At 34.1% G+C, this 19,156-nt stretch overlaps 2 protein-coding genes across 2 annotated transcripts; both read right to left on the bottom strand.

Moving 5' to 3' along the window:
- Positions 1-8,594: 8,594 nt before the first annotated feature.
- On the bottom strand, positions 8,595-9,999 carry LOC108338874 (myb-related protein 308). Its single transcript, XM_017575926.2, has 2 exons — positions 9,372-9,999; positions 8,595-9,257 (listed from the first exon to the last, which is right to left on the bottom strand). Exons 1-2 carry the CDS (start codon positions 9,632-9,634, stop codon positions 8,744-8,746), a joined length of 777 nt encoding a protein of 258 aa, XP_017431415.1. The 5' UTR covers positions 9,635-9,999; the 3' UTR covers positions 8,595-8,743.
- Positions 10,000-12,799: 2,800 nt separating this feature from the next.
- LOC108340692 (L-ascorbate peroxidase 3) lies at positions 12,800-17,860 on the bottom strand. Its single transcript, XM_017578211.2, has 9 exons — positions 17,548-17,860; positions 17,269-17,393; positions 16,972-17,021; positions 15,593-15,658; positions 15,458-15,506; positions 15,233-15,315; positions 15,068-15,147; positions 14,830-14,932; positions 12,800-13,215 (listed from the first exon to the last, which is right to left on the bottom strand). The coding sequence occupies exons 1-9, from the start codon at positions 17,661-17,663 to the stop codon at positions 13,024-13,026; spliced, it is 864 nt and encodes a 287-aa protein (XP_017433700.1). The 5' UTR covers positions 17,664-17,860; the 3' UTR covers positions 12,800-13,023.
- Between the last annotated feature and the right edge of the window lie 1,296 nt (positions 17,861-19,156).

Here is a 19,156-nt window from a genome sequence, read left to right as displayed (position 1 = left end):
AAACTACTTAAATTTAGTTATAAAGATGATCCTAAAATATAAGTTTGAATTGTTTCATAATAAAGGTTTAAAAGAACTTAATGAATTTTAGTCTTTAATATATCTATTGGATCTGGTAGAAACAAAATTGTTTTTAAAAAATTAGTAAATATTAATAAAAGAATAAGGCTATTTATCATGTATCAATCAACAAATAATCCTAACAACTACAATTAGAAATTAAATTTCATTTTACTCAATAAAATTTGTTCATTCATATTTATGAAGAAATGTTAATGTTAATGTTGCTGAATGAAATTGCTGAGAACATATGTTATAAACTTACTTTAACATATATTTAGATAGACTTTGGTCGAAAATAGTCATGGTGAATTTAATTAAAAATTATATATATTAATAAAAAAATTATGTTTCATGTAAGTATTTTTAATATTGATAAAAAACCATAAATTAATGTTGATTAAAAAATAATATAGTAGTATGTATAAAAAGATAACATTGGCAAATGTAATTGAAAAACAAACTGTAATCAAATTTAATGGAGAAAATACATTTTTCGACATCCATATAAAAGAACACGTTAAGATGTCATAACTAAAGTCAATCTAACAACATCTCAAATAAATTAAGTCAAACAGATAACACAGAGAGAAAAGGCAAGAATTTAAAAGAGAAAATTTATAAATTCATATATTTTAAATTATCATATTACTTCTATGTAATCTTGTTATTTAAAATTGTTTTCAAAAAAAGTATACAATGCAATATATTCTACCATAAAATATTTCAATTTTTTTTAATAAAATGAATAACATTCTAAAGCTTCACCCCAATCACAAGGTATATATAATAACTCTAACATTCGTATAATTACACATATTCAATTTGAATATATACATGCATACACGAATATATCTACATATATACATGTTTTCAAAAGACTAACTTTAAAAATATCGTATATGGCTACTATTACTGTTTATGAAAATAACCTTTAATTGAAAATCAGATATAAGGACAATTTATATATAAGACCAATTTATGATATATAAATAATATTTCATCTCATTTTCAAATTGATTATCAAATTGATTATGTGTTCTAATATAGATCGCCCCGATTCAAGCGTCACTACACAATTATCATACACAGTTACAAATCAAACAAACAAAATAAGATAAGTTCACAGTAATAAAATCATACGAGCTATTAACAATAATAATTAAATATATACCATGGACTATACTAAATGCACAAAAAGCACGTTTAACAGTAAACAGTCACACTGCAGGTTTTGTTTGATTCTTAAACGACGTAGAATTATTAGATGTGTCTGTAGGAGAATTTATGTTCCTCAGTAGCTGTAATGGAAATGCAGAAGTTGTTTTGTGGAAATGTTGGTTGAGCAGGAAAAGGGCAAAGGGAGTTTTTATGTGTAATGTCAAAGGACCACTTGCAGTGTTGGCAAGACATGAACAAGTGAACAAGTGGAAGAGTTTTGATAAAAAAGAGAGATAACATAACATCACTGACTTTGGGTTTACAAAGAAACAGAGCATAGAAGAAAATAATTTCAGTTTATTAAAATAAATAAATAAATAAAAGAGATGAGTTTCCGAAAGGGATAGATGGTTGACTCAGAAAAGACTGGATGTATGTACATGGGCATGAGATACATGACTTTCCATAATAATAATAATAATAATAATAATAAAAATAATAATGATCATCATCACCTAAATCCAAGCAACCACTACCTAACAACATGCCCATCCATCAATCCATGGTCATCATCCACACCACACACAGTGCAATAATATCTTTTTATTTATTTATTTATGACATGGATTTTTGTGCTGCTTCTTCATGTGCCTATCTCATTATTTAATCATAGACATCTCACCAAACTTCGTGAACTTTTCCTACCCGCTACATTTTTGCTATTTTGCGCACGGTGCTATCTCCTCCTGCATCTCTCTCTCTCTCTTTCCGTCCTTTTCAGGGTTTGGTACCCTAAGGCCCATCCATGGCCCACCCATGGCCCAAACCAATTAAAACACCTGCTCCACCCCAAGACCTAACCAACCACTAATCAATAACCCTCACTCCTTTGCAATAAAGGCATATTCACTTTTAACAACACAACACAACCTTTTATTTTTCCAACCATCTCCTTCTTCTTATTATTATTTTTATTATTATTACATCTCTCTCTACCAGCCAACCATTAAACACACACATCACTCACCCCAAATTAATAACCATCCATCTCTTTTTCAACCCTCACATACCAAACTATTTCAAACAACACAAAAACATGCATCTCATCTCATACTTATAAGACTCTTTCAAACTGCACCTTTCTCTTGCATTTATTATCTGTGACTGAAGAAGCAGGAGAAGGGTTGGGATGTTCCTTTCTGTTCCTGATCAGATTCCAGGTGTGGCAGCTTCACTTCTTCATTGCATCAGAAATGTTGGACACTCTTCATTTCTTTCTTCAGTAAAACAAGATAAAACCAATGCAGTATAGTAGAACTATTATTATTTATTGAAGAAAAAAAAAATGGTACCAACCAGCAAGTGCCACAAGCTGAACCAGAGAGATCCAATTCTATCTAGACTTGTAGGGTATAGGGTATTAGGTCTCTTACCCTCCTGCTCCTAGTAATGCCTCTGTCCCATGCATGTCTTCAAAATTAAAACAAGATAGCAATTGCTTCTTCTCTTCATGCACCGCCAAAATCATTGCCTGATTCAACTCCTCTCAGTTCTGCTTATCTTATCCGAACCAACTCACAAAATCAGGATTATACCTGCAAATTAACATCATTTATGGCTATTTTACACTGCACATTTTGTCTTCTATTACTATGATATGTGCAATCAGATATAGAGATTCGATGATCGATGAAGTTATTAGTCCTCACGGACCCAACTCACTCGAATACTGTCAAATCTTGAAAAAAGAAATTATCAGGAGGACCGCGGATTGTCGTTTACTAATTATTATTGCTGCTTCTGACTGGTGACTATGAAAGAACGAAACTTTGATGCAATTCATAATAATTAAGATTGGATTTGGATTCTTGGTATCTGTTTACCTAAAAGTTCAAGAAAATATTAACTTTTAAACCACCACCTCGGATTTCATCGTATAAACATAAGCTGAGCTAATATGATTGTGATGCGCTTTATATAATTAATCCTCTCTGTTTTTTTTTTGTATCTGATAACATCATCGAATCGATGGATATTTCTACGAGTGTTCCATCATGATGCACCGGTTTGTCTGGTGGAGATTGGAGAGAAGAATTAAGGATTAAAGTGAGGAATTAATGGGAAGATTTTGCTTAAACAATGTCTGATTAGATTAGAGAAAATGTTGAAATGAAATATCAGAGAAGAGATCACGTGATGGGAAAGTTGTAATTATGTGGAATTGGGTTGAGGCGTATGTTGACTAATGACTATAAGTGATATTAGGGTTTGATGGGACCACCGGTGATTGACGGTGGTTTGGGGGAGGACCCACCGCCGCAGCAGCGCACATGTGCCTACGTCGGACGGCTACCAACTACCGCCCCAAAACATACTCGAGTTGGTAATGTTGAGGGCCCAGACCATAGGTAGGTTATTCCATTCAATAATGCTACTTTTTATATGGGATTATAATATCTCTATGTTATTACTAACTTCTAAATGTATTTAGATCAAAATAGTTTAACCTTTATCTTATATAAGTTTTTTGAAAATTTAATCTTTAACTTTTATAAGTTTTCATTTAAAAAAAAGAACATATCTATTTTTTTATTTTCTTACAATTATGTCTGGAGAAGTTTAGTGAAATTACACGTGTCTCTTGAGAGAAAAAAACTTATTATCTGAAAGATAAACTAAAAAAAATTGCTTTTAAGTGATTAAGTCAAAATCATTGACGACATAATTAGTTCCATGTCTTGAGTCCATGCCTGAAAAAAAAACTAATCTTAATTTGAGTGAAAGGTGGTGAATGGCAACCCTAATTTTAGCAAACCATACCTCCCACTTATACATGCCAAACTCACACATTCATGTCCTTCCTGCTTCTTTATGTAATTTTGATAGGAAAGTGTTCCTACTTTTAGGACTTCATACCTACCCTGCCCATGCCTCAATTTCTAGGACCATGTTCTCCAACACTTTTCCCCCCACAACACAAATACACGTCTTATTCCCAATCTTATCTAATTTAGGTTTAATTATAACTTTTATTATTCATTTATTACCATTTCATGAATTTTTCTATTTAATTTTTATACATATTTTATTTGTATTTTTTTTCAGTGGAGACCTTAATCTTACTAAATACAATATTTAAATATAAGAATGTGTATGTGGAGATGACTTATAGATAATATAATTGATAAACCGACTACAAGGTATTCTATAAATACAATATTTACTAGATATTAATGATTGTTTTACATTCAATTATCACTAGCAGGTATCAAATACTGATACAGAGTATTGCGCTTCTTTAATAACCAAGTTGCTCAATGAGCTAGGATACCACCTATCAGTATTTCTTTGTGTTTGTTGGAGATACTCTCACATTGAATAGCTTAACTAAGAAACAAGTAGAAATACTCACAAGTAAGCTGACATTTAAGCTAATGGACTCGTAATTATGGCTCATTCAAATAAGGATTCATGATCAACAAAATATATTATAAATATTATTTTAACCGTTGACTTCATTTTCTCTTAACATTAATCTAAATTTGATCAGAATCTTTGACAAAATAGTCTTTTGAATGTTTTAGAATCTTCACTCCATCACTTGATAAACAAAAAAAGAAAGAAACTTAGAAGATGAGTAACAAATAATAAAAAGTTTAGATAATAAAAAGTTTACTTAATAATAGAATGAGACTTTGTAAGATACGTTTGATTCTAAAATACATTATCTAATCATTAAACATTGAATTAAATATGTTTTCCATTCTCCAACTATTATAAAAAAAATTATATTTCATATCTAAGTTAAGTTATAAATTTTTTCGTCTATGCAAATAATGTGTAAAACACTTCCCCAACAAATTAACACGTTAGATGTTATATTATAATTTATTATAAAATTGATTTTATAACATGAAAAATATTTAATTTCGTTTGTTAGATAAGATGTTCTACAAAAATTTAATAAAATACATAGACTAAATACACGTTATAACTTAGTTTATCAATGAAATACCATTTTATAATAATTTAGGACAAAAAAATACATGTAACTTTTAAATATTATTATTATTATTATGATATACAGAACACAAATATCTAACGTTGTAAAAGTTAAAGATTATTGCCTGATTTCTTCATAGATTATATGTAACTCATCGGTGAAGGTTTTAGAAAATTTATACCATCGTTCTGCGAACATGTAAGTTTTTCAAAGCTAGATATGTCTTGGAGTGTTTGTTGTTGCTTACACTTTATTTGGACCTGCAGTTTTATAGATGAAAGACAGATTATGAAGAGAAAGTGGATAATGTTTTAAGTTATTAAAGTTAAAAAGAATAAATGTTTTTTTTCCTTCTTAGCTTTAAGAGAATGATTTTATCAGTAGGACATTTCTATGTCCAAGATAATAGTTATGACTTTTGTCTGATTATATAGAAACTGCATATGCAAGTGGGTGAGAAAAGGAGCAGTTAAAATAGAAACAAAGTACACCAACAATTCAACCCTTCTGGTTTTCTTAACATTCAACGAAAGATCATTGCTTGACTATGTCCCAAATAACAGGACTTAATTTTATTACTTTATATTGGTCAAGAAATACAGTTTCTCCAACATGGTTGCTGTTCATCTATCCTGGTAAATGATGAGCACATGTGGAAAGCAAAGTGAAAAAAATCTAAAATCTGGTAAAGTTGAGTGTGTGGCAAGGCTAAAATTAGCAAAAAAGGAATTAGTATAGGAAGTGGGAAAGAAAAAGAGAAGAAACGATGAAGCAATAATTGACATACAGCAAGGCCCAGTTTTACCTATAAAGGACCCCAGGGAATGGCCATAAAGTGTACACATGTGTGGTGCCATTTATCAAGTTGGTTAAGGTACTATCAACATTACGATTATTATTATTATTATAATTATTAACATCATGTGATCCATATCTATATGCTACACACATGCACATCCAAGGAACAGAATTGGATAAAGTACTTGCACCAAACAATGGCTTATGTAAGGCATCCTTGTCCATAATTTAGTAATCTCCAAGGTGATGGTGCGAGGATCTAGAGATGAATCAAAATGGACCCACTACAAATCATGCATGTGAAGTGGGTGCAGGTTCAACCAATTTAACAATACGTATCATCATGATCATGATCATGATCAGAGTAGAGTAGTAGTAGAGCAGGAACAATAAGAAAGCTGCAATCTTTGGCCAACCCAGTTGCTATTTCACGGTCACAGAAAGAAAGCAATAAATTAAAATCAGAAAAGTCCCCTATCTCGGGGCACTTCTTGGCTGCGGTACCTGTTCATCAAAAACAAGATCATAATTTTTGTGAGGCTACCTTAGCTTGGGAGCAGTGAAGAAATAAATATTAAAAAAATATCTGATGGAAGCTTCTAATGTCTCTACCTAACACTTTTGAAAAAGGAAAAAGGGATGGTTGAAAAGGGACGCTCCCCATTATATGTGGGAAGGACTAGTTTTGGGATCTGATCTGGTTGGAAAGTAGCTACCACCACCACCTCTGTCTTTTCTCTTCCTTGTTATCTAATCCTATTTATCCTGCATAATTTTTTAATTTACTCACAAATTACAAAATTCAATCAACTGGGGTAACTAAAAAATGAATCTTTTTTTATTTCTTCTGTATCAGACACGAATGTCACAGTCTTGAAAATGTTATTAGGTTGGAGAAAAACATCCCCATTAATAATCCAATGCACCCAGAACTGGCCAATCGAATCCAATTGGTCTATGGTCTGACAGACCCCATGACATGACCCTCAGTTAATGGGGCAGATAAAATTTGAATGGTTGGTAGGATCAATTTACTGCCAATTTTATTTTAGTTGCTCCCACCTTTTAATGTGATTTATGCCATTTACCTATTCTAAACCTCTTTTTGTATATATATCTATCTATCTATCCATCGTCAATACGCAATAATGTGGCTAGTAGCTACCTAGCCAGTGTTGAGAAAGCATACTCGCACCAAGCAAACACCATAAAGTTTAGAAACATAACCACGCAACTCCAATTTTATCACCCAAAACCACCACAAAACATTCTTTAAATAACTAACAATGAATATAGATGTGGACTGAAAACGAGTGTGCCGACCCAATACAACAACTAACACAGGATTGCTGGTGTTTTGTTTCATTAACCTAACGAAACCAATTAAGTACCTAATTAATTATACAGTTTTACCTGTCTTTCATTTCTCTCTAATCTGATTGCAAATATGATACCAAGACGTATCACCAAATATGGAAGAGCAGAGTGTGTTTGTGTGTGGTGGATCTCTCTGTAAGGTAAAATAAATAAAGTCTGGGAAAAACTAGGTATGTTATGTTGGCATCTACACACACACACCCCAAAGTTAAGAAGTTGGTTGGACCATGGCCTAAATAATTTGATGTTAATGAGGTTGGTAGAAGGAACATGTGGTACTACGGATTCTACTCTACTCTGCTGCTTCATTCACGCGTTTTACATATCTTGTTTGTACCTGATATCATATGTATCAGTATTTAGCTAGCTGTAACTCTGATTCAGTAGATATCAGATTGAGATTTTCGCTACTCTTTTTTTGTTTTCTTTTTTAATTACCAAACTAGCCACATGTTTCAGTTTTCTCCACACAACATGTGGGTAATTAATTATATTAAAGAACAAAAATTGTAGACAGCATTATTTTATTTAAACTTGATTAGGTAGCAGTGGAATAGAGCTATTAATTCCGTCTAAAAAAGTTCTCTTCCAGTTCCAGCTTATCCATTCACTGTTTGCGTATACATGGATGGATATATCTATCATCTCCCTTTTCCTTTTATTTTTCTCCATAAAAGACAAGCCCAAAAGCCTCCATAAAGAATTTAAAGAGCAAGAAAAAGGGAAATAAAGATCGTCGTCACCAACAGCCTCAGTGGTGTCTATACTCTATATATATGACGCATGAATGCATACATAATATTATTCACCATAGCATCAACCCAAATCACAAGATTCATATATAATACCGTATCTGAGGGAGCTAGCGCAATTGTTCGGTGTATCCATGTGGAGCCTCGAATAATTATTATACATACTCAAATTAAAAATTAAGAATTAGGAAGAAAAAGATTAACTATATATGACCTGGGATGTGATGATGCAGATAAACCATTGAATATTCAGTAAAATATGATTAAAAGAGCTGTCATTACTTACTCCAATCGGAAAGATGGACTTCCGTTAAATAAAAAAAGTTTGCAAATTGAGAAGATTTGAATGAATATTCTGCCATACCGGTCCGGTTGCAGATCAGAGGAGAGTAACAAGAAAAGGAAAAGTGGGGAATGATGTTCAACTGTACTGGAACTGTATATTATGCATCAGCGACTAATTAAGTAATTAATTAATTAATTACACAAATCAGAGAAGAGAAGAAAGGAACAAGGAGAGAAAACTCAAAACTTATGAATTCCATTCTCTCAGTTCTCTCCAGCAACACTAACTAATCGGTATGGCTTGGATTCATTTCATTTCCAAGCTGGTGCAATCCCAAACACCGTTGGTTTTCAAGCCCAAGAAATCATAAGCGGCGGCAGAAGCAGGAGGAGCGGTGTTGTTGGCAGCGACGGCGTTGGCCACGTTGCAGCTGCAATCCTTGCTGTTGTGCAAACCCAAACTGCAAACGAAGCAAAGATTCTTCTGAGGTTGTTGTTGTTGTTGATGATGATGATGTTGTTGGTGGCGAGGAGGACTAATGGTTAACTCAAGGTTCAAGTCAGGGCAGCGTTCTAAGATGGACCCTATAACCACGCTTCCATTACTCGAACTTGTCTCTTGTTCTTGTTTACCGAAAGATATATTACTGGCAGTTGCAACTGTTACAACTGTTGCAGAAGAAGCTGCTGCTTCGTTGAGAGGTCTGTGAGTTGCAGGGTCGATTCCTCTGTTCAAAAGCTTCCTTCTTATGTGAGTGTTCCAATAGTTCTTTATTTCATTGTCCGTTCTCCCCGGCAATCTTCCAGCTATCAAAGACCACCTAAAACAGCACCAACAACGCCAACCAACAACGTGGTTGTTTTGTTTCGATTTAGATAAGATTTTTTCTTTTTTCGTGTGATGAGAATACGAGATACGAGATGGGTTTGCTTACTTGTTCCCGAGGAGGCTGTGGAGTTTAATGATGAGTTCATCCTCTTCCTCGGTGAAGTTGCCACGCTTGAGGTCGGGACGGAGGTAGTTGATCCAGCGGAGACGGCAGCTCTTGCCGCAGCGGAGGAGGCCGGCGGCTTTGGGGAGTGACCGCCAGCAGCCCTCGCCGTGAGCTCGAATGTAAGATATGAGTCTGTCATCTTCTTCTTTGGTCCATGCACCTTTGTTTGTGTGAGCTTTCTCACAGCAAGGCGATCTTCCCATAATTAACTCAGAATTGAATTGTGTTGTGAAATTTCTGTTTTTTGGTCACTTTAGGGATATGATATGATATGTATATGTAATGTAAGTAAGGGTAGGAATTAAGATTGGCTTGCAGCAACAAAGAAGCCGGTTTAAGAGGGAGTTGGGGTGTGGTTTTATAGGCTTTTGACTCCAAAAGAAAGGGGACAGAACACAACAGAGAGAGAGAGAGAGAGAGAGAGAGAGAGAGGAGAGGACAGAGAAGGAAGACCCTAATTGGTGCTTCTAGACGCGAGTTGGTGAGACAGGTTAAGGAGAGTGGCTGTTGGCTCTTTCTCTCTCTCTTTCTCTTTCCTCTCCCTATCTGATGATATATTTATACTATATTTGCATCAATGATATAACTAGTTAAAAGACATTAACAATGGGTAACCTTCAGGTTGGTGTAAAGTAGAATGTATTAAAGTATGGGCAAGGCAGGACAAGATGTGATCTCTTACCCCTTTTTGGAAATAAAGGAAACATATTTTATTTCTCATAAACTTTACCCTTAATATAAAAGTTAAAGCCACACCAGCCAATTTATCTGTGCTAAGTAAAAAACCAGTTTCAAATTCCTTCTTCAACAACTGCTCGATGAGGTTATGTGAGGAGCAAGCTATCTCTTATTTAATCGTTTAGGTTGAGGATTAAAAAAATGTACATGTGACAGTGGAATCAAATTGAAGTTAGAGAGCCTTTTATTATTCGAAATTGACTTCATTAGGCGGATCTACCTACCTTAACGCATTTCAGTTTGATTCTTATTATTATATATTGGAATGTTACAACCTCTCATCCTTCTAAACCTTGTTCTATTTCAATAAAAAAATGTTACATGTCATGTTTTTTCTATCCAGCACATGACTGCACATCCGATGGTATGTTTCTTACATGGCAAAACATAATTCCGAAGCTCTTCACAACCATTTTATTATGGACAGCAGCTAACACTGTCTTATAAACATAAGGGTTCGTGTGGGCTTAATTTCCCTATAAGAATAGTTACTTGGGAAAGTTAGTTGCAACAGGCAAAAGAAAATAGTGTGGAAAAGCATAGGGATGGATGGTAATGGTAGTTGTGGTTCTTTATTGTATTGGTGCATTAGGATGCATGAGAGAGAGAGAGAGAGAGAGAGAGAGAGAGATGAAATAGACAAGTTTGTACTTTCTAGAAGTGTTGGAGGCTGAGTTGAATGAAAGATGTTGAAGTAAGAGAAGGGAAATGAGTGAGAGTGTGGTTGTGGTTGTGATGTGTAGGGGCTTTGGTTTACCTTCCAGTTTTGGTTTCTGTGTTGGAAAACCTTGAGTTGCAAGTATAGGAAAAGGTTGGGAATGGGAGCATGGTTGATCTTTTTGTTGTGTTCTTATTATAGTAGTTATCCATTACCATTCTTTTCTCTTTCCCTGAGAACGTCAAGTGGATGATGGCGAGGGCTAATATTCATGGGTAGAGGTTGCTTTCAAGGAGGAACAGCACGATTGTAGGGAAAAGATTCAGTCCACATGGGTGAAATTATTGGGAGTATTTTCACCCACCTTTTCATCTTTTCTGACTGTACTTGCAATTCTAGACCAAATCCTCTTCAAACTACGCCACATAACACACCAGTTCACCACTTCCTGTACCACACCCAAGTAACCAAATAAATTTTTGTACACCTAAAAACAAGCACAACTTTTAACAATTGTATTCGCCAAAACGTCTCGTATCGTATTAACTGCATTGGCTTTTAATACGAAGTCTTTGATTTTAAAGAGAATGAACAAGCCAACTAAGATGATTAGCGTTTGGTAGTAGGAGATTTTATTGGGAGAGGCAACAACGCTACCCAACCCAACCCAACTAAAATTTCGTAGGGTAGCCAAAAGATGCAATGTGCGTATAAGAGTAAAGTTAGCAATAAATAATATATGATTGAAGAAAGGCGAAATAATAGACATACACATAGATGAATGAATGGAATCCATTATGAGTTGGGTTAAATTATTATTAATATTATGATTAGATATGATATGATGGGGTTGTTCTTCCCCTGGCTCTCCCCACATGGGAGGGAAAATGTGAATGTTGAAGGGAAAAGTGAGTCGTCTGATATACTACTACTACATATAGAGGAAGAGAGTGTGGCGTACGATTTGCATTTACATGATTGATGATAGCCATCACAGCACATCAACACGAGTTTGTCATGTGCTTAGGTACTCGTGGGAGGTTGTCCTAACTTCCATGAGCTCTTACCTACCTCTTTCGTTGTCCTCCACATGTGTCTTCCTCAACTTCAACCTTTTCTCATCTCTCTCTCTCTCTCTTTCTCTCTGTACAGTGGATAAGATTTTTTTTTTAAAATAATTAATAAACTTCCTCGCCAAGGAGATAGATGAACTCTTATGACAGTTTTGGCAGACAAATACCGCAGATTTCGATATATCTCAGTCTCCTTTTACCGCTCTTCATTTTTATCCGATTTAAATAACACATTTTCAATTCAGCATAGATGATGAGTACTAGAGATGGAGGAGGGTAGGAGGGCTCCAAATTTTATCCTATCAAACACGTTTGCTTGTCTTTCTTCAGCCAAGAAACAGAAATGCACCTCCGCTCCTCCATTGTTAGTATAGTTAACGCACCGTATTCTACGACTATACCTGGATTGTATTCAACACTTGCCACAATTTTTTTTAATTATTCTTAGCGTAACTAGATTCCTCCTTGTACAAATTAACTAAATATTGAATCTAACCGAGCTTGATGTATTTATATTTTATAAAAAAAATCACATTGATAGTATTTATGACATAGTTTTGACATTTACTATTAATTACAAAGTTAAAAGATACAAATACATTTCAATAAATTATGTTTGATTGTGTATATTCAATTTTATAGCAATTATGAACTAATAATTTTATTTTATTTTATTGAATATATTTAAATCCTTTTATATCTGGTTATGACTAAACCAGTATTCTCTAGTCTACTGCAGACTAACTTAATGCATGATTTTCTTAAATCTCAGCTAGCGCAGTACCAGTTTTTGTAATTCTGATTTCCTGGCACGAAACATGCATGACAAATTAGCCTTTTTGATTTGAGCAAATGAGCATGTCTACCCTCCTCTAACCTTACAGTGAATAACACGTAACTGGGAATGCTAAATTTTTTGTATTTACGTATTATGACGTTGCGCTTAAATTGAGTATTCAGGATATTTTTAGTCTATTCATATAAAAGTCAGCGTGGCTGTGGCATTATTCTTTATTGGTGCCAAGTAAACAGAAACTGAAGCTGCAAAAATGAACCCTATTTTGCACATAATGGGTCGGGGTCAACCAAATGTAACATCCAAGAGAGATGAACATGTCCCGGTCTACTTCCCCCTTTTGCGAACTTCATACAAGTAACTGAGGATCACCACCGCCGCAGTAACTACAACTCCTACAGCACCTTGTGCCAGTACGGTCCCATCCTTAATAGAAATCGCCTTTGAACTTGGCACAAAGCCTAGCTCTGAAAGTTTCTTATGCGCTTCAGCATAATCCCTGAAAAATGCATCCTCGTCCTGCCCGAGTGACAGTTTAAAAATATAAGACAACGGACAGATTCAAGCAATTCAATGATACACTAACAGAAATCACAACTTTGCTTCAAATAGCTATGCTCTTAATTTTCTTTAATAGAGCAAAACATAAACTTCTCCTAAATGTCTAAAGTTAATCTAAAACTCTACATAAGCGCTAAGAGCAGGGACACCAATTAGAATAGTCTGTGAACGTGTAACGAAAAAAATCACAATTCAAATAGAATACCACTCTTTCACAATAGTATTACTAGACCATCACTTTTAAACGGGAAGCAGAATTGTTGATGTTCATCATTAGACAGTTTTAGTATAATTATTGGTTATTTATAGTGCGAGTTATAATTTCTTTACTTTATGATTTAATCATATTTATGGACTGTAAAGGAAGTCATACATGAAATATAGTAAACTCCTTAACCTTTTCGAAATCCTTTTTCTCTCTTATTTGTCCTCTCATGCACCGTGCTCTTATTTGAAAGCACATAGAGAGTTGCACAACCTTCAAATTTCAATCCCCTTCCCTACTTATTTTTCCTTGGGTGAGACTGTGCGTTTGTAACAGAAATAGAATGAGGGACCTATGATTTAAGAATGATCGCTATCTTCTTTTTCCTTATTCTAATTCAACCATTGATTTATTATAATCTCTGAGTCTCTACCATGATTTGATCACATTTTGACACCTATATGACCTAAATTATTCAAAGGTTTTAAGGAAATTACCGTGTCCGTGAATATTGTACCAAAGCCACGGACCATGGAAAACATTATAATATTTTTTTATAATAACTGCAAAATATTTCAATTAAATAAGTACTATAGTTATTTTAAAAGTTGAATGTAATGCAGGAAATCACAAGGGCTCAGTGGGTGCAATGCAATTCATTAGACAATTAAATTATAATTGTAATTCTCTTATAATTTATGTAAGCATGGAAACTTGAGAGTTATGTTTATGTAAAATTGTTCTACGGTTGGACACCCAATAATCTAAGTCTAGCGATATCCCAGGCTAACAGGCATGTTATATAGTCTAATGTAAAAATTAGTTTCATCAATGTAAAAAGAAAAAAAATAACGGACAAGGTATGGTCAATAGCCGGAAAAGTAAATAGTTTTATTTATACCTGACCAACCAATGGATAAAAGGTCGATGTCACATTAAGTAAGTTAATTTGTTGGTTTAGCCACCAACCTAACAACGGGAAATATACCATCTTAACTTATGAAGTGCCAAGATAGCGTAGTAAACTCCAAAGCACAACGCTTATGGGTAAGAAGGGTCCGACTAATCAATCACTACTTAATGAACTCAGGCCAAGAGATTTTATTATGGACAACGGTGCCAATGTCGCAATGAGAATAGAACCTACTACCTTACGAATACAACACAAATCGCTCACCACTAGACCAACCCTAGAGATAAATCAGGACAAAGATTGACCTAATAATTAATGCAATAAGTTTACAAGCTTAATGGTGCTTATACTAGACAAACAGACCGATGAAACACGACTGAGAAACATTAATTGGTAATTTGGACACGGCACAAACAGATATCCAATGGTAGTTATTTAAATTAATCTCAATTACCTTCGCATATAGTTCAACGTAACGGCGAAATTCAGGGTCCTCCAACAAAGCCTTGTCTGTTGGAAGTTTGAGCAGCCCAATATACTCGCCTTTCAAAAGTTCCCTGTTTAACGGTGATATTCAGTTGTAGACAAAAATCAAACTCTTTATGTATTGCAAAGCACTAGTGAAGCTCTATAAAATGTTTTTCTAGAACAGATAAAGCTAATAGTATTATTGCACACAACACGAGTCTTACACAAAGTAAGAGTTATCAAACTTCAGAGGGTCCTCCGTCCAAGGTCCATCAAACCCTGATCTCTCTGGATGTGCTCTCCCCTTATAAGACCACAGAAATTAAGGTAAGTATATCTATCCATAATCACAGCAAGTAATATAAGAGATATTACACAAGGAGAATTACCAGCGTATGCCCTCCAGACAGTGAAACGATATCTCGATCAGTCAAGCCCATTCGATAGAAGATATTACGGAGATGTGAAACACCTACAAATAGCATTGACAAATTCTTATGCTTTCATTAAAATTCTTAACCTAGTCCATTGTGAAGGGAATAGAAAATATATAACATATTTCACCGTCCAGGAAAAGGGAACAGTTCTACTACTGACAAAATTTAAAAACACACCTTGTTTAGCATCAGGAAGCCGCCCTTCTTTAGGGGATACTTTTGAATCCTGCAAGAATAGAAGATAACATCAATTAAACAAGATTCCATTATTTCATAACAAGAAATATTCCAATTTTGTATGGCACAACCAACCTTTCTACCAGGGACAAAATCAATTGTGGGACCCCCCGTAACCTCAACTGCAACAACACCAGCAAGCTGGAAAGCACGTGGAGAAAGAAATTATTTTAGAGCAGATTGTATAATCTAATCTATAAGGCAGTTAATTTATTTCTCTACTTAAGAATGTGAGTCTTATTTTATATAACGTAAGCCCCATGAGTGATAATCTCCCCCCTCTCTGTTTCAACAGAATCTAAATTCATGCACTCATCGGATTTAATGGACTGGTGCGTCATATACACAAATATCCAGTAAACGCTTGATTCTGACATAAAATATTTCAGAAACGTTAAGGGAAACTTTTATTTTCAGAATATGAAATTGCTCACATTTGCTAACCTTAACATTAGTACAAAAATGCATAAGAAAATCCAGTCAAATGGTGTTCAATTTCGTTGCAGAAATCTTAAGCACTAACGTTAATTATATGCATGTCAAAACTAGCTACAAAAGAATTGAACCACAAGGAGGGAAATGATTAAACTATTAAAACTTGAAACGCATTGCATTAACGAACAGAGGAGCTCCACCTTTAATTGTACTCCTGCAAGCTTTTTAACTGGCAACATCTAGGTGTAGTATAGCTCTTTATCAAAAATTGACATAGCTACCCATAATTATTGTATTAAGGATTTCCCGCCCTCTTTTGAGAGGGAGACATTTCATATGTAGTATTAAACAGGCCGTAAATGCCTTTAAAATAATACCTTCCGTTCACCAATTTGCCAACATCCTAAAATCCCCCCACCCTTCAAAGTTTCCTAAATCTACCAAGTAAAGAAAGAGAAAGAATGAAGAAAATTTTGTTTGAGGACTTTGATTGCACTTACGTTGCAGATCCTTTGGTGATTTTCAAACATATCAAAAAGGTATGATAGTCACAACCACTAATCACAATATCACAGCCGCATAAAGGGTTGTAAAGTTAAACTATAAGTAGTCAGGGATGTAACACATTATGACAGCATGGCCTTAAGTGTAAAAGGGCACTGCATCACTGGACTAGATAGGTCTGTAACTTTACTATTCATCCATCGACCTCGTACTGAAATTCAATATCAGGCAACAAAAATGAAACATGAGTCATAAACTACACCACCTGGCACTACGGAAAAGCCAATGCCTAGCCAGCATCCACGAGATTTGCATAAAAAACAGCGTACGAAAAGAGTAAATTGAATCAAAAGTTGCAGAAAATGGAACCCTGAATCAATTACCATATACATCTCACACAACTTTGGAAGTTCATTTACCACATTCTACAATTATCGCAAAACAATTCAGTACCAAATTATCAGATTCACTACAGACTTTCATAACAAACAACTGAATGAAAACAGAATGATCACCTGGTAAAGATCTGCGTACGTAATCTTAGGATGTTTTTCCTTCACTTCCTCTGTGACATCAGAAAATAAGCCAACTCTTAGAAAAATAAGGGGACCGGCATAATTACAACCAGCATACTATTTTGGTAAAAAATATCCTAAGCAAGTTCGATTGGAATAGGTTCGAATCTCGATTCAACACAACGCAGGACCACGCCAATATACAAATAAAATTCAAGCCTATATATCCTATTATAAATTCAATACTCAAATAGCACAAGGCGCAAATAAAAGCGAGCGAGACAAGAAAAAGCATACCGCAGAAATCAATAGCCTTTTTCAAGCCATTGTTGGAACCGTGAGAAAACTCTTCCTCGTTTCGGATAGAACCGTTAGGTCCACCGGTCTTGGATTTGGCATCGTAAGTGCCGGCATCGTGCCAGCTGCATCAGATTAAGCAATTTCAAGCACGGAAAAACGAAATATAATCGCACGATGGCGGCGTTGACCGCGTAAGAAACGAAAACTCGAAACCTAAGTATCAGCATCAAACTGTTTAGCTGGAAAAAATAAAAGAAATAGAGAAGGAAAACATACGCTAGCCGAAGCATGAGAGGAGCGCAGTTCCTGTTAGCGATTAGTGCACGGAGATCGCGGCGAGCCTTGTCGACCTCCTTGAGGTACTCTGAGTCCACCACCACCGGCAACGCCATGCTCAGGGGATAACGGAATCTGTTTGGACACGCACAAAGGAGAAACCAAACAAGAAAGAAGCAAAACTCACTGCACTGCTAACTGCTAACTGAGAATGTATTGAATGAATGAGTGAATGGATAATTGTGCTGTATGTATGGGTGGTGCTCCCATTACCATGGCATATTCCCATGCCTTCCCACTTCGCTATTGCCACGTCACGTTTTTTAATTGGCTCACTTAGCTTCACCACAATTCATAATCAATCAGCTAAAATCAAATCAAAATTAGAAAGGAATAAAAACCCATTCACATTTTGTTTTATTTCTAAACAAAACTATATATTATTTTTATTAAATAATTTGATTTTTTTTTAACAATTTTTTCATGCATTAATAAAAAGGTACTGTATATATATGGCCGTGTTTCTTGTGCACGATCTTATTACCATGTCAATATTTTACGTATTCAAACAAACAATCTTGGAAAAAAAAAATTACATTTGTTTGTGATTTTCGTTTAAAACTTATACATGAATAAAACAATAAAACGAAATAAAAAAGGTTGTTTTGATGACAATTTCTCTTACAATTTTCTAATTTTAAAATGTTTAAATATATTTTAACCTTTGTAAGATAAAAATTTTGTTTTTATGAAACAAACCATTATTTTTTTAAGAACTATGATAATTGTTTACAGTTCTTATAAAATGAATGAATATTAAATTTAATCTATGCATTTTTTTTTATTTTCATCTCACCAAAATTACTAATTTGAGCCCATTATATTTATTTTAAAATAAATAAATTAAATTTCTTTGGAAGATTATATTTTTTAAAATAAGATAAATATTGATATTGTATTAAAAAATATAAATTGTCACGTGATATTTCATTCATCATATATATACCAATATTATTACGATACAAAATATTCATTTTTATATTTTAGAGAAAAATAAGAAGAGTTTGTTCTCATAAAAGATCAAAATTTTGATAATTTTACATAATCCATGTAATCCCCATGTAATTTGCAAAACTAAAGCTTAGAGTTTAATGCTATGGATATATAATTCCCATGTAATTTGCTTTTAGACCAATATTTATATAAAAAAATATAATTAATTATATATTTGTTTTTCTTTTGTTATAACCATTGTATTTCAATTTTGAATAACTTTTTTAATGAATCTGATCTCAAATTTTAACTATTAAAGTTAAGTTGTTTCATCGATTTGGCAAAGGAATTTTAAACAAACTTTTTTATAAACACTTTAAAAAAAAGTAAAATAACTTTTGTATGTTAAAATTAGTTTTGTTTTTAAAAAAAAACTTTGATGAATGGCCGCTTTACGACTACGCAAATTTTGTGAGTCAAAAGTACTGGATATCATCAATATTGGATCTGGGCTAGTCGATTAATCTGGAGAAAACGAGAAAAAAAAAGCAGGGGCTAGTCGACATTTTGTTCAAGCTGAAAACGGGATAAGCATCATATAGGTACTCCAATCAAA

This window comes from Vigna angularis, chromosome 5 (assembly GCF_016808095.1).
Source record: "Vigna angularis cultivar LongXiaoDou No.4 chromosome 5, ASM1680809v1, whole genome shotgun sequence".
Taxonomy (NCBI): domain Eukaryota; kingdom Viridiplantae; phylum Streptophyta; class Magnoliopsida; order Fabales; family Fabaceae; genus Vigna; species Vigna angularis.
The sequence above is the reverse complement of the archived record's forward strand: the minus strand, read 5'-3'. Positions and strand labels throughout refer to the sequence as shown.